Source organism: Aquarana catesbeiana, linkage group LG02, assembly GCF_042186555.1.
Source record: "Aquarana catesbeiana isolate 2022-GZ linkage group LG02, ASM4218655v1, whole genome shotgun sequence".
Lineage (NCBI taxonomy): Eukaryota > Metazoa > Chordata > Amphibia > Anura > Ranidae > Aquarana > Aquarana catesbeiana.
The window spans coordinates 611,769,449-611,783,030 of NC_133325.1; the positions used below are offsets into that span (position 1 = coordinate 611,769,449).

The 13,582-nt window shown below is 41.8% G+C and overlaps 1 protein-coding gene across 8 annotated transcripts in view; it reads left to right on the plus strand.

Annotated features, from left to right (window-relative positions):
* The window catches only part of PNPLA4 (patatin like domain 4, phospholipase and triacylglycerol lipase), a 150,039-nt gene that overhangs the window by 113,608 nt on the left and 22,849 nt on the right, over positions 1–13,582 (plus strand). For 4 of the 8 annotated variants that reach the window (XM_073616364.1, XM_073616362.1, XM_073616361.1 and 1 more), the window contains exons 7-8: positions 430–582; positions 2,321–2,438. The exons of 1 other annotated variant lie outside the window; for it this stretch is intronic. In XM_073616364.1, the coding sequence (XP_073472465.1) occupies positions 430–582; positions 2,321–2,438 (271 nt within the window). The remainder of the gene's footprint in view (positions 1–429; positions 583–2,320; positions 2,439–13,582) is intronic. 3 more of the 8 variants (XM_073616366.1, XM_073616367.1, XM_073616365.1) reach the window with 2 other exon arrangements.

Here is a 13,582-nt window from a genome sequence, read left to right on the forward strand (position 1 = left end):
TGGCATGGGCAGGAAGGGGGGAAAGTGCCCTGTATTGAAGTGGTTAAAAAAAGTATCTTTCCATAAATAAATGGATTGTCCACTTTTATTCACAGTGACCAAATAAATCTAAACTTGTGTGACGAAAAACAGGCCTGCTGACAGGTAGGATTTTTATGACAAAAGAAACCCTATTGGTCTCTTCTGTCAGAAACGCTTCTCCCTGTCAGCATTTGAGGCAATTTAATTCCACTTGAAAGTTAAGCCACTGGATGGACTGTTAAAATATGAAACGCACTGATCACATACTATATGAAAGGTTATATTATATCCCTCTCAGTCCTAATCTCTAAAATAACAATTCTCTGGGGCTCTCTCCCTAATGTTGAGGAAGGAAAAAGATTTATATAAATATGAAAGCATTTTTTTTTTCTAAATTTCTTTTCATAGAAATGGTTTGATGGTGGATTTTCAAACAGTCTTCCTATTATGCCAACTGGACGAACTGTAACCATATCACCATTTTCTGGTCTTCAAGATATTTGCCCTAAGGATAAGAAACATGCGGATATGTATGTTAAGGTTGCAAACCAGGACATGCTGGTAAGATATTTTGTTTGCAATTGTACACTATTATTATGTGAAGTGTATGGTATTGATGACCATATTTTGCAAACTCAATCTCAAAATCTCAATGACTTTATTAAAAGTGGGGCATAAATTATAAAGTGTAGTTTATTTTACTGAAAAAGCAGTGTGATGCATTATAGTTGGACTAATTCCTCCACTGCTTCAGTGGAAATATTTAGGTGGTGAATTAACAGTGTTTAAAAGAGCATTTAGAAATATGTGAAAGTTTGATGCATTTATGGAATTGAGAATTGAGAGTTGCATTTTCTGATCATGTGCAGTCTTTCTTTTCTGAGTTCTCTTGTATGAAAATCGAAGAAAAATATTACAGTGCACACATGCAAAAAAACATTCACCTCCAGCAAGGCTAGTTTAAAAACACCTAAACATTCTCAAAAAGACATTTTCAAAAATATGGGGATTTGGTCACACCATATTGCTATATGGTGCTAAGCCCACTTACTGCGACAAAGTACCCCATGATTAGTGGGTCCTACACTATCCATAGATTTGTGAGATCCTGCTTCTCTGAACCATGAGAGCTACACTCTTCTAAATGGGAGAATTTTAAGGTCTCCACCTATGACACAAGTGTACACTAATGAGAGGTACTTAATGAGGGAATAGGGTGCTCCTATCCCAAAAGGATTTGGTCAGAATCCATACAATACACAAACAAGATATTTGGGGGGCACACCTTCACATTAAAGCTGGTGCAGCCATAAGACCATACAATAGAAGAAAAATATTACAGCGCACACATGCAAAAAAACATTCACCTCCAGCAAGGCTAGTTTTTTGCATGTGTGCGCTGTAATAATTTTCTTCTATTGTATGGTCTTATGGCTGCACCGGCTTTAATGTGAAGGTGTGCCCCCCAAATATCTTGTTTGTGTATTGTATGGATTCTGACCAAATCCTTTTGGGATAGGAGCACCCCACTCCCTCATTAAGTACCTCTCATTAGTGTCCACTTGTGTCATAGGTGGAGACCTTAAAATTCTCCCATTTAGAAGAGTGTATTGCTCTCATGGTTCAGAGAAGCAGGATCTCACAAATCTATGGATAGTGTAGGACCCACTAATCATGGGGTACTTTGTCGCAGTAAGTGTGCTTAGCACCATATAGCAATATGGTGTGACCAAATCCCCATATTTTTGAAAATGTCTTTTTGAGAATGTTTAGGTGTTTTTAAACTAGCCTTGCTGGAGGTGAATGTTTTTTTGCATGTGTGCGCTGTAATATTTTTCTTCTATTGTATGGTCTTATGGCTGCACCAGCTTTAATGTGAAGGTGTGCCCCCCAAATATCTTGTTTGTGTATTGTATGAAAATCATACACATTAAAAGAAAATAATTTGTTCTGTTCCCATACAAGAAAAATGTAGGAGTTTGACCCTTCAGGAATTTTTGTACGAAAATTCGTAATCGGTTGTCAAAAGTTGTGTACACACTATACGAAAATTGGATAAAAATTCCTTGGATGAAAAAGCTTGCCTCGATTTTCTTATAGTGTGTATGAGTCTAAAATGTCTGATGAAACAAAACAATAGAATACAAAAAATGTTAAAGCAATCTAAATTGTATGCTCTTCTTTTGATTTAAATGGAATGTGGAAGGGCTAGAACCCCTATCTATTTTTTTTTTTTTTTTTATTGATTCATGTGTCATTACTGGGGAAATTTCACCCTCACTATTGGTTTTCTCTCCAGTACAAAAAGTCATGGAAAATCCAATATTTTAAAGATGTCACAAGAACTAGAGTTGAAAGAATAATTGTTTGGCAAACCTTTTCTGGTGACAGTTCTGTCCGTGGGACAGAAGGTAAAGGTAAATCTCCTCTGCAGGGTACAGATACAAAACAAAAAGCTCCAGAACAACATACTCAAAGAGGTACTGGGACATTTTAGACTCCCGTGTGTATTGAGAAGTACAACCTCAAAAAAGCTCAATTGCTCTAGCGAGATGGCTCCCACACAGGAAAGATCTGCTCAACGGTCATCCAACATCAGCTCAAATCAAAGAATTACAGAGAAAAGTGCCAGACCAAAACTGGATGAAAAAATCCAAGATACTTTTGATGGTAAAAAAGTGATATATAAACAGCCAATGTGTTTTGACAGCAAAGCCCCTTCATCAGGGCTCAACACAGCTTAAAACTTGGATGGACTCAGAAAAAAACAACAATTGAAATTATTTTGAACACTTTGAGACAGTTTTGGTCTTGCGCTCCTTCCTGTATTTCTATGGTTTGAAAAAAAAAACAAAACAGAGGGTGCTTCCTAACCTTCTAAAATGAAAAGGAAAAAAATACTTTATCTACACTTTCAATATCACAACACTTATGGGTGCATTAAAGCATACTTAAGCTCCATGTCTTTTTTTTTTGTAATATAAACCACGTTTTTGTTAAACACCAGCAATGCACTTTTTTATGTGTAACAAAAGTGCACTTGCCAGATTTGTAGTAATAAACAGGGAGTTTAGACTAGAGGCAAGTACTTATAGTTCCTAAAGAGGACCTAAACTCAGGCAACTTCACACTTCAAACTGTATGAGACAAGCTGAATGTGAATGACATAGCACTTACAGTAGGTTTTTTTGTGACTGTTCTTCCTGTTTTAACTTATACACAGATTACAAATACATGTATGAAAACTTATTTTTACTTGCCAAGCAATTTGCACTCCTGTCTGTCCAGTCCTAACATGTACATAGTCCTGCCACGCAGCACAACTCTGTAAGGTAGGGCAGGAAACCTTTTTTTTTTCTCTAAAGGTATAAAAATTAAAGAAAGAACAAAAAAGGGACATATATGTTGTGTCCCTCCTCAAGCTTGTGACTGGACAAAGATAGAAAAAGTAGCAGACTGATATTGAGCTCACCTTTCTGACAGTTTGTTCTATCTTACTATCAGCGTGCTCCTTTTAGCACATAAGCACTGCAGCACAAATGACTGGCTCCCTCCTACTGCTTCTCCTACTCCCAGTTTGAGCTCTGCTGTGCAGTAGCCAATACCAAGTCAAATTTAGACTTTTAAACTGCTTGCATTAAAAAAAAAATGTGCACCATATTTATCGAACAAAAGTGAACTTGTGCAATGCCCAGCAGCATACAGTTACCTTCCAGGGAAAACCCTAAATAAACTATGAGTCTCTGGAGTGGTAGCTTACACAGAGCTATAGACTTCCTACATGACGGTGCTAATTGGCCCAGAACTGTCATGTTAAGTTGATCTTTTTTTCTGAATGGACAAATTTCAGATTTACTTTAAGCAGCTAAGGTCCCTTAAAGTGTTTGTTATCCTAAAAAAAAAAAAAAAATGAAAAAAAAAAAAGGATCCTGTTCCCTTAAAGCATGAATGACAGCATAGTGTTTGTACTGTGAAATTTGGCTCTTTCTATCACCTAAAAAACCTGGCTGATCCTGCCTGGCTATGCACTCCACCCTGTAAACTGACCATGGTTTATCAACATTTTTTCCCCCTGTGTCTATGTTACATTAAAAAAGCTGCTGATCTGTACCTAATATCAGAGCATCTCCCTGCGCTCACGTGAGTTCTTGGCTCTCTTCTCTCTCCTACCCAACTGACATCAGCGGGGTACTCGGCCCCGCCCGCTATAGCTGTCATCCGGGCAGAGGAGAGAGCCGAGGAGTCACGTGAGCGCCGGGAGACGCTCTGATGTAGGTACAGATCAGCAGCTTTTTTATATAACACAAGCACAGGGGCACATAACATTATGTTACAGAGGGGATGGGATGTTTTTATTGTGTTGGCTTCTCAACCAATTTAAGGAACTTCTTGGATGACAGCTCAAAAATTGGATTCAGGTATTCCACCATCAAGTGCATCACTGTGCTCAAATGTGAGCTTGACCTGTTTTATCTTGCCAAAGTTATCTGTTTTGTTGAAGTATATTATGGCTGTGATAGGTTCAAGGTAATTCCTGCAAGTTCAAGATTTGTGGTCTACAGATCTCTATGTAATCTATGTTCTCATCTGAGAAAGTTTTTAAACCATAATGCACTGCAAAACCTTTGAACTATGGCCAGTAGGCTAGAAGAGGCACTAAGGGAGCATTTGGATAAGCCATGTCTTCACTATATTTTGGATAAGCCAGCTTTTCACTATGAAGTGTGGGGGGGGGTGCACAGAGCAGCCATGGTGTCATTTTATTGGAAGTTGGTGTAAGGGAAAGATAGGGAAAGCTGACAAGAAAGTGAAGAAAGGCATAGGAAGTGATGAGAGTCAATTCAGAAATTGTACTTTAATTTTGATTCTTAGCACTTTGGCTATTTAACACCTTGTTGCTTTTTATTCTTGTTACGACGGGCTTTTTTATTTGATTTAAAGTCAGTGGTTATGTGACGGAACCGGCCCTCAGTCTGTTTGAGTGCTTCCATCAGTATATTGCTCCCTCCAGTCTGAACATAGATATCAGATATTATAGCTGCATATTGCAACCAAGAACTAGGTGAGACTAGCTCAGCTGCAAAACTGGAACTGTCTATTGAACAAAAATAGAGGCTTTTTATACACTTGAAAAGTATATCAATCACCACATGACCAATAACCAAATATTTACCCAAAACATCACACAATGGATTAGATAACGAGGTAGGGCTGACTCATGGCTAATACCCCTCTAGCAACTACTAGCTGACAATGATATAATTAACATGCTAATTAAATCAGCACTTAAACCAGCCTAGGTGAACTGACTGCCCGGCAACAAGGCTAGAACAAAGTACATTACACATTATCCTAAGTATAAACACAGAACACCTTCAGACAATAGCAGGAGACCATAGTAGCAGACTGTCCGGCTCCATATTTGTACCCCTAATAGACACAGGGTAACTTACACATAAGAGGGGCCTGGGGAGCTGAGACTAGGGTTTCCCAACCTTTCCAAGGTAAACTGGGTTCCACAGGTTCCATGCCCCCCGCCCAAAGTGACACAGGTTACTTTTAGCTGCTTTCCTGTCAATAGCAACCTTTTCGTTTGCTAAAAGACTTCCGTAAAAATAAATAAATAAATAATGGCCTTTTCTTTCAAAAGGATGATATTTTGGGTTTTCATTTATCTTGGGGGTATATTGGTTTTTATTTTATGTTGATAAGGCTTTTTTATTAACCACTCGCCGACCACCCTACAGCAGATTTACTGCTACAGGGCAATTGTGCTGCGCAGGATCATGTATATGGTATACTGCACTTCTGGGTATCGAGCGTGGGGGCTCACTCCCACTGTGATTTTACACAGCTGATCAGCGGGTTCCGCGGACCTAATGTCCGCCGACACCTGCTGATCATTCGGTACACTGACAGAATGGTAGTCTGCCCATGTAAATTGCTGTTCTGCCAGTACTGAAGGCACCCCTCACATTTTTGTAAATATTTTATTATATCTTTTCATGTGACAACACTGAAGAAATGACCCTTTGCTACAATGTCAAGTAGTGAGTGTACAGCTTGTATAACAGTGTAAATTTGCTGTCCTCTTAAAATAACTCAACACACAGCCATTAATGTCTAAACCATTGGTAACAAAAGTGAGTACACTCCTAAGTGAAAATGTACAAATTGGGCCCAATAAGCCATTTTTCACTCCCTGGTGTCATGTGACTCGTTAGTGTTACAAGGTCTCAGGTATAAATGGAGAGCAGGTGTGTTAAATTTGGTGTTATTGCTCTCACTCATACTGGTCACTGGAAGTTCAACATGGCACCTCATGGCAAATAACTCTCTGAGGATCTGAAAAAAAGAATTGTTGCTCTACATAACGATGGCCTAGGCTATAAGGAAGATTGCCAAGACCCTGAAACTGAGCTGCAGCATGGTGACCAGGACCATACAGCGGTTTAACAGGACAGGTTCCACTCAGAACAGGCCTCGCCATGGCCAACCAAAGCAGTTGAGTGCACATGCTCAGCGTCATATCCAGAGGTTGTCTTTGGGAAATAGACGTATGAGTGCTGCCAGCATTGCTGCAGAGGTTGAAGGGGTAGGAGGTCAGCATGTCAGTGCTCAGACCATACACTGCATTAAACTGGTCTGCATGGATGTTGTCCCAGAAGGAAGCCTCTTCTAAAGATGATGCACAAGAAAGCCCGCAAACAGTTTGCTGAAGACAAGGAGACTAAGGACATTTACTGGAACCATGTCCTGTGGCCTGATTAAACCAAGATAAACTTATTTGGTTCAGATGGTGTCAAGCGTGTGTGGCGACAACCAGGTAACAAGTGTGTCTTGCCTACAGTCAAGCATGGTGGTAGGAGTGTCATGGTCTGGGGCTGCATGAATACTGCCGGCACTGGGGAGCTACAGTTCATTGAGGGAACCATGAATGCCAACATGTACTGTGATATACTGAAGCAGAGTATGATCCCCTCGCTTCAGAGACTGGGCCACAGGGCAGTATTCCAACATACCCCAAACGCACCTCCAAGACGACCACTTATACAAGCTGTACACTCACTACTTTACATTATAACAAAGTGTAATTTCTTCAGTGTTGTCACATCAAAAGATATAATGAAATATTTACAGGAATGTGAGGGGTGTACTCACTTTTCTGAGACACTGTATATATTATATATATTTAATTTGTGTTAATGTGGCATGTTTAAGTTTGAGATGCTCAAAGTGCAACATTTACTTATTGGCAATCTATTCTTGGAGATGCTGCTTCATGACTTGAAAGAGAAAAAAAGAAAACTAAGTGCAGGAACAGTCTGCATCTAAACTAACTCATCCTTAATATGCCTTGTATTCACAGCAACATCTCTCCCCATACATAAAATGTTTGGTTAGACCTATGATCCCTGAATAAAAATGTTCTGCTGCTGCACAATTTTACACTGAGGTATTTTCTGCCGTATCTTAATTCTTGTATTAAAGTCCCAGTCTGTGCTCTAGTAAATTTGGGCATAGCCTTGCTATTTAAATTTGTTCTGCTGCTGGTCAATTTTACACTGCTGTTTCATCTGTAGCCTCCTAATTTTTGAAGTAAAACACCTGTCTGTACTCTTTTTCAATCGTACATTTTGGACAACTATCCCTCATTAAAAATCTCCTGCTGTTGCTCATTTTTACACTGCTGAATCTGAAGTCGCAGAAGTTTTTTTTTTTTCTTGTTAAAGGATTTTATTAGGTTTACATAGTATAACAGAGTTCAGAATTAAATCAACACAATCAGGTGTGAACAGAGTCAGTGGAGCATGATACAGTATAGTCCATCAGACAAAATAGGTTTGTAGTAGGTGGTAAGATAAACTGACAGCTGGCCTAATATGGTAAACATTGTAAGGATACAAACATTAACAGCTGGGTTACAAATAGGGTAAAGATATCTGGGGTAGTAGGATGGGGTTTAGCCTGGGGAGTTGATGCTTTTATTGTATAGGGTGGGGAGAGCTCCACATCTAGAGAGGAGGGAAAGAGGGGAAAGAGAAGGAAGAAAGGAAAGGAGTTCACGGGGACAGTTCAGTCGCCAGCGCAGTGTTTAGTAGGGGCGGTGGGGTGGTTACTACCATGGTAGAAGGACAGTTAGGTCAAAAGTTAGTGGTAAACAGTGCTTGATCCAGGGTTTCCAGATCTGGTCAAACTTGGAGAATTTATCTTTTTCCATGGCATCCATTATGGCATGGATCATAGAACAGGTTACTCTGTTTGGCCTCAGCTACAACTAAAGAGGAGGTTTTCCAAGCCTTAGCTATAGTTTGTTTCCCAGTTGTGTTTAATGGAACGGTTTGGGACTTTAAATGAGGCGTGGGGCTGTGCCTCCATCCCGAATGCAAGAAAAAAAGGAGGGGGAGGCCGGAGGCCAGGTGGGACTTTAAATGAGGCAGTAGACAGATTGGAGTAAGATAAAAAATGTGTACAAGTTTATTGGTGAAAAATTCTGGGTATACAACACATATAAAGGGTTACGTGTGCATGCGCACAGACCATAGCCTACATGAATGCATATGTATACAGAGAGTCAGAAAATGTGTGTCTAACCATATATAGCTGTTGCAGATGTACACTGTACAATAAATACATATATATATATATATACTGGGGAGCACAAAACACATGGTGTAAAAAGTGAGTGTGAAAATAAAATAATGAGGTACATCAAGACATTGATAACTGTCAGATCCAATTAAAAGCCCAGTGGCTGCATCCTTGGTGCCCGATGCGTTTCTATGAATACACTTCTTCAGGGGTGGATGCTACAGGATTTGATGTAACCAGACTGTGGTACAGGGCAGGGACTGGGCAAGGAAAATGCCCTCCCCCGGAGCTGGGGTGGCAAGCAATCCAACGCAAGACAGGCACAACCATCCTCTGCACAACATAGCCAATCATGGGTGAGATGGTGGACAAGAGTCTTGAGGTGCTTAAAACCGAAGCTGACCAACGCTATGGCGTCTGCACTAGTGTGGAAAGGAGAGTTTCCCAGTTGTGAGGAGTTGAATAAAGAGCTTAAATTGCTTGCGTGACAGGGTGTCAGGTTTTAGATTCAGAAGTGCTGTGGCTGGGTCTGGTTGTACAGGGATGTCAAACAATTTGGTAACAAGAGTAAAAATATCATTTCAGAAGGCTTAGACTATCGGGCATGTCCACCAGATATGAAGGTGTGTACCTCGTTCCGAACCATCTCTAAAGCAGAGACCTGAGTAGGAAGGGGCAAATTTGGCTATTCTAGAAGGCACTAGGTACCCGTGGGTCAGTACTTTATAATTGGCTTCTATTGCCGGGATATTGGGTGAGGATGATTTTAGTTGCTGACCATATCTTAGACCAGTCTGCGATGTCAAGGGTGCGTCCAAGGTCCTCCTCCTATTTCTGTGTGTATTGGGGTTTATCCAAGTCAGGCTTGGCAAAAAGTTGGGAGTAAAGGGATCAGATGAGTCCTCTAGTGTGTGGTTCGTTTATGCATGTGGACTCAAAACTAGAGAGATGAGTGAGGGGTGTAGCAGAACTTATGTTGGGTGCGTAAAAGTTCTTGATTTGGAGGTAGTGAAACAGTTCTGATGGGGGGGTAAATTAGAGGATTCGCTAAGAGTCGGGAAGGAGAGAAAAGTAGCGGTAGAGAAAAGGTTATGTAACTTTAATAATCCCAAGGTTGTCCACCTATGAAATGTTGCTGGGGAATCCCAAGCAGGATGAAAGGCTGGGTTTTTGAGGAAGGAAAGGAGGGGGTTGTGGGGGGATTGTAGGTTGTTTTTCGATTTGAGCTTGTCCCAGAGGGGGATATAGTGTCCAAGGATGGGATGAAGAAGGTTAGGGTGGTCCTTTGGGCATAGCCATAATAGGTTAAAAACTGATAATGAGTCGCATTCAATCGATTCTGTTGCTACCCACTGGGAAATTTCTCCTGTGGCAGGATATTTGGGTAAGGTGGCTATGTGTGCAGCTTTATAGTATGTCGCAAAATTGGGGAGCTTGAGGCCACTACAAAGTTTGGAAAGGTAAAGCGTATTTTTGGGTATTCTGAGCTTCAGGGAGCCCCAGACAATTGCCGCTGTCCGCTTTTGGAGGAGCCATAGGTAATAAGTAGGGATGAGGATCGGTAAAACCCTGAAAAGAATTTTGGGTAGGATAGACATCTTGATTACGTTTATTTTTCCTAGCCAGGATAGGGGAAGAGAGTTCCATTGTGTCAGTAAGTTTGTCACCTGTCTCAGGATTGCTGGGTAATTAACAGAAGAGCTGTGAGGATTCAGCCGCAAGATGAATTCCCAGGTAAGGGATGGTTTTCGAGGCTCCTGTGAAAGGGAGCGCTGTTCGAGCAGACTCTAACTCCAGGTGGGAGAGAAATATGTTGAGTGCTAGGGATTTCTTAGTATTGGCAACCAGTCCTGAGATGGCAGCAAACTTACTAAATATGGGTAGGAGATTAGGGCCTGAGACTTGTGGAGTAGTTAAAAATAGTAGAATATCGTCTGCGAATAAGCAGAGTTTATGTTATGCCACCTAACTCTATTCTTGTGATTGTTGGGGTTGTTCTGATGAACTGGGCAAGTGGTTCAATGAGGAGGGCAAAAAGAAGGGGTGAGAGGGGGCAGCCCTGACGTGTACCTCTTTCTATGTTGAAGGGGCTGGATTTACAGCCAGTGTATTTGACATATGCGCGTGGTTCGTCATATAGTGCAGTAATCCATTGTAAAAAGTGGGGACCGAATCCCCACTTCAGTAGGGTGTAGCGCAGATACGGCCAGGGTATTGAATCAAATGCTTTCCGGATATCGAGTGAGAGAAAGCATTTGGGAATACGGCGTGTTCTAGCTGCGTGTGCTAAAAGGACAGCCCGATGTACATTGTCATTAGCTTGGTGAAGTGGTATAAAGCCGGTCTGATCACGATGAATAAGTCAGCCTGTAATTCTGTTTAGTGGCTAGGATTTTGGCTATGAGTTTAATATAGATGTTTAGAAGGGATATCAGAGATAATTTGTACAAGAGGTATTGCCAGAATGGGGTTTTGGGATCATACAGACAATCGCTGTTAGAGTTTCTTGTCTGAATGAGTGGCCTTTGAATATTATATTAAAAGCTTTGGTGAGGATGAGCAAGAGGATCTCTGAGAAGGTGCGGTAGTTGATGGCTGAGTATCCAACTGGGCCCGGTCTTTTATTCAGTTTCAGTTCCTTAATTGCTGTGGAGACTTCTTCGGGCTTAATGGTGTCATCGAGTTGGTCTCGTTCAGTTTGGGCTAGCAATGGGAGGTTCAAATGGGAGAATAGGGTGTCTGCTTCAGTTGAGCAGAATTCTGATCCTGTGGAGTAAAGGGAGGCTAGATGGTTTTGGAATTTGTGTACAATCTTTACTGGGTTGCTAGTGATTGTGGTGTTGGATAGTTGGAGTCGAATAGGTTTAGTGGGTTTATTTACGGCTTTAAGCGTGCATGCTAGGAGGGTATCTGGTTTGTTGGATGTCATGTAGTATGTGTGTCTAGAGCAGCGTAGGGCTTTATCGGCAGATTCGGCGAGGAATAGATCATATTCCAGGTGGGCTTTGTCTAATTTAGTTTTTGCGGTAGTGGTGGGGTCGAGGTTGAATGCTGTGTAGGAGGCTTGGAAGTCTGCCTCTAATTTATGTGCCAGATTCTTGCGTTCACGATTGAATAAGGCAGATTGTTGTTGGAATGTACCTCGAAGGACCGATTTATGTGCTTCCCAGAGCATGAGTGGGGAGATATCAGGGGGATTATTTAGAGCTAGGTAGTCTTTTAGGGCACATTCGATGCTGAGTAGATGGGACAGGTGTTTGAGCATGGAATCTGGGAGGCACCAAGTGGTGTCATGTGCTTTAGGGATGGGTAGGGCTCAGGTACCATGCCGGTAGTGACTAGAATGTGGTCAATACGTGTGAGAGTTTTGTGTGGATGAGAGTAAAAAAATGTAACTCCTTCTGGTTGGGTTGATTTCACGGCAGGTGTCGACAAGGCTGTGCCGGGTGAGGAGCTGAGAAAAAGTTAGCTTAGTAGGACTGTGGGATGGATAGTAGGGGGATTTGTCTAGGAATGGGAGGAGGACCTGGTTAGAGTCACCCCATATGATAACTGGACCCATCTTGTGTGTGGAGACCATTTTCATAAGGTGGGAAAGAAAGGAGGTGGGCTGTTTAGTAGGGGCGTAGTAGGAGACAAAGGTAATAGCCAAGTCCATTATGTGTCCTGTTAGGATTAGTTAGCAGCCTTCCGGGTCTTTCATTTCAGTTTTTGGGATGAATGGAGTAGATCGGTGGAAGGCTATGAGTGTTCCATGTTGCTTTGTTGTAGCTGAGACCGTATAGGTTTGTGGGTAAAAGGAACTAAAGAATTTTGGTGTAGAGTGCGCTGTGAGGTGTGTTTCCTATACTATGTGGGCCTTCAAGGCGTTAAGAGCGGAATGCTTTGGTTAGTTTTTGAGGCACAGTAAGGCCTTGAACATTCAGGGATATAACATTTAAGGGGGTCATAGTAGTTGTATTTGGGAGTGAGAGTTACCAGTTAATGCGATGCGCTGGCAGGGCTGGATGGTGCGCGCAGACTTGTAGAGTAAGAGGAGGAGCCAGAAAATGGCTAGAGTAGGAAGAAAGCATGGTGAACAAAGTAGTACAGTACATAAAAATAACAGGTAATGTTAAATGAAGCCCGTGAGATGGGAGCAGGTTCCCTCTTGGGGGTGACATAGCCGCCATCGCTTGTCCACATATTAAGGGTGGGCGAGCGTGGGGGGTAGGCTGGGGGCACAAGAATCATCCAAACGGGGGACAGAGCCGGTATAGTGAGTTATTATAAAGATGTGTAGGCTCATAACCTGCAGACCATTGAACAGGACAAGGGTGTATAACTTTGAATGTATTTTGTAATAGTTGGCAGGGGAGGTTGACAGTGGCAGCAATTAAGGTTTGCTAGAAACAGCCTGTGTTAGGGGTGGGGGAGGGATAAGTAGAAATCAGGAGAAGGAACAAAAAGCATCCAAAGTTATACTGGCCCTGATATAGGCGGTATAAGTAAGGAGGAACAGTAGTGCTAATAGGTTCATCGAGTATAACTGAGAGTTCATTCGGATGTGCAGGTCAAAAATGGATATAGTAGCTGGAGCCTGATTTGTGCCTGACAATTTGGCAGCCTAGGATAGCTCTTGTTAGGCATAAGCCATTTGAAAGCGTTCGCTACTGGGTGAAACGAATGGTCACAGAACAGCCGGGACTAAAGTGGGGTGGGGAACCAGAGGCTATTAAATGATAACAAGAGAAAATTGAAACAGAATTTAAACAGAATTTAAACTGAGTTGCATAAAGTACTCGCGTGGAGTTGGTCATCAGAAGTTGCGTGGCGGCCACTGAAATGCCAAACCCATGGTGTGGGGGTGGAGATGGATTTGGGGCGGCGGTAGACATCAGTCCATGGAATCCTCATAACCTTGGGTTGGAGAGGTGTAGCAGCCTTTCTTTTGCATGTGCTGGCCTCCATGCTTACCGAATGGTGATAG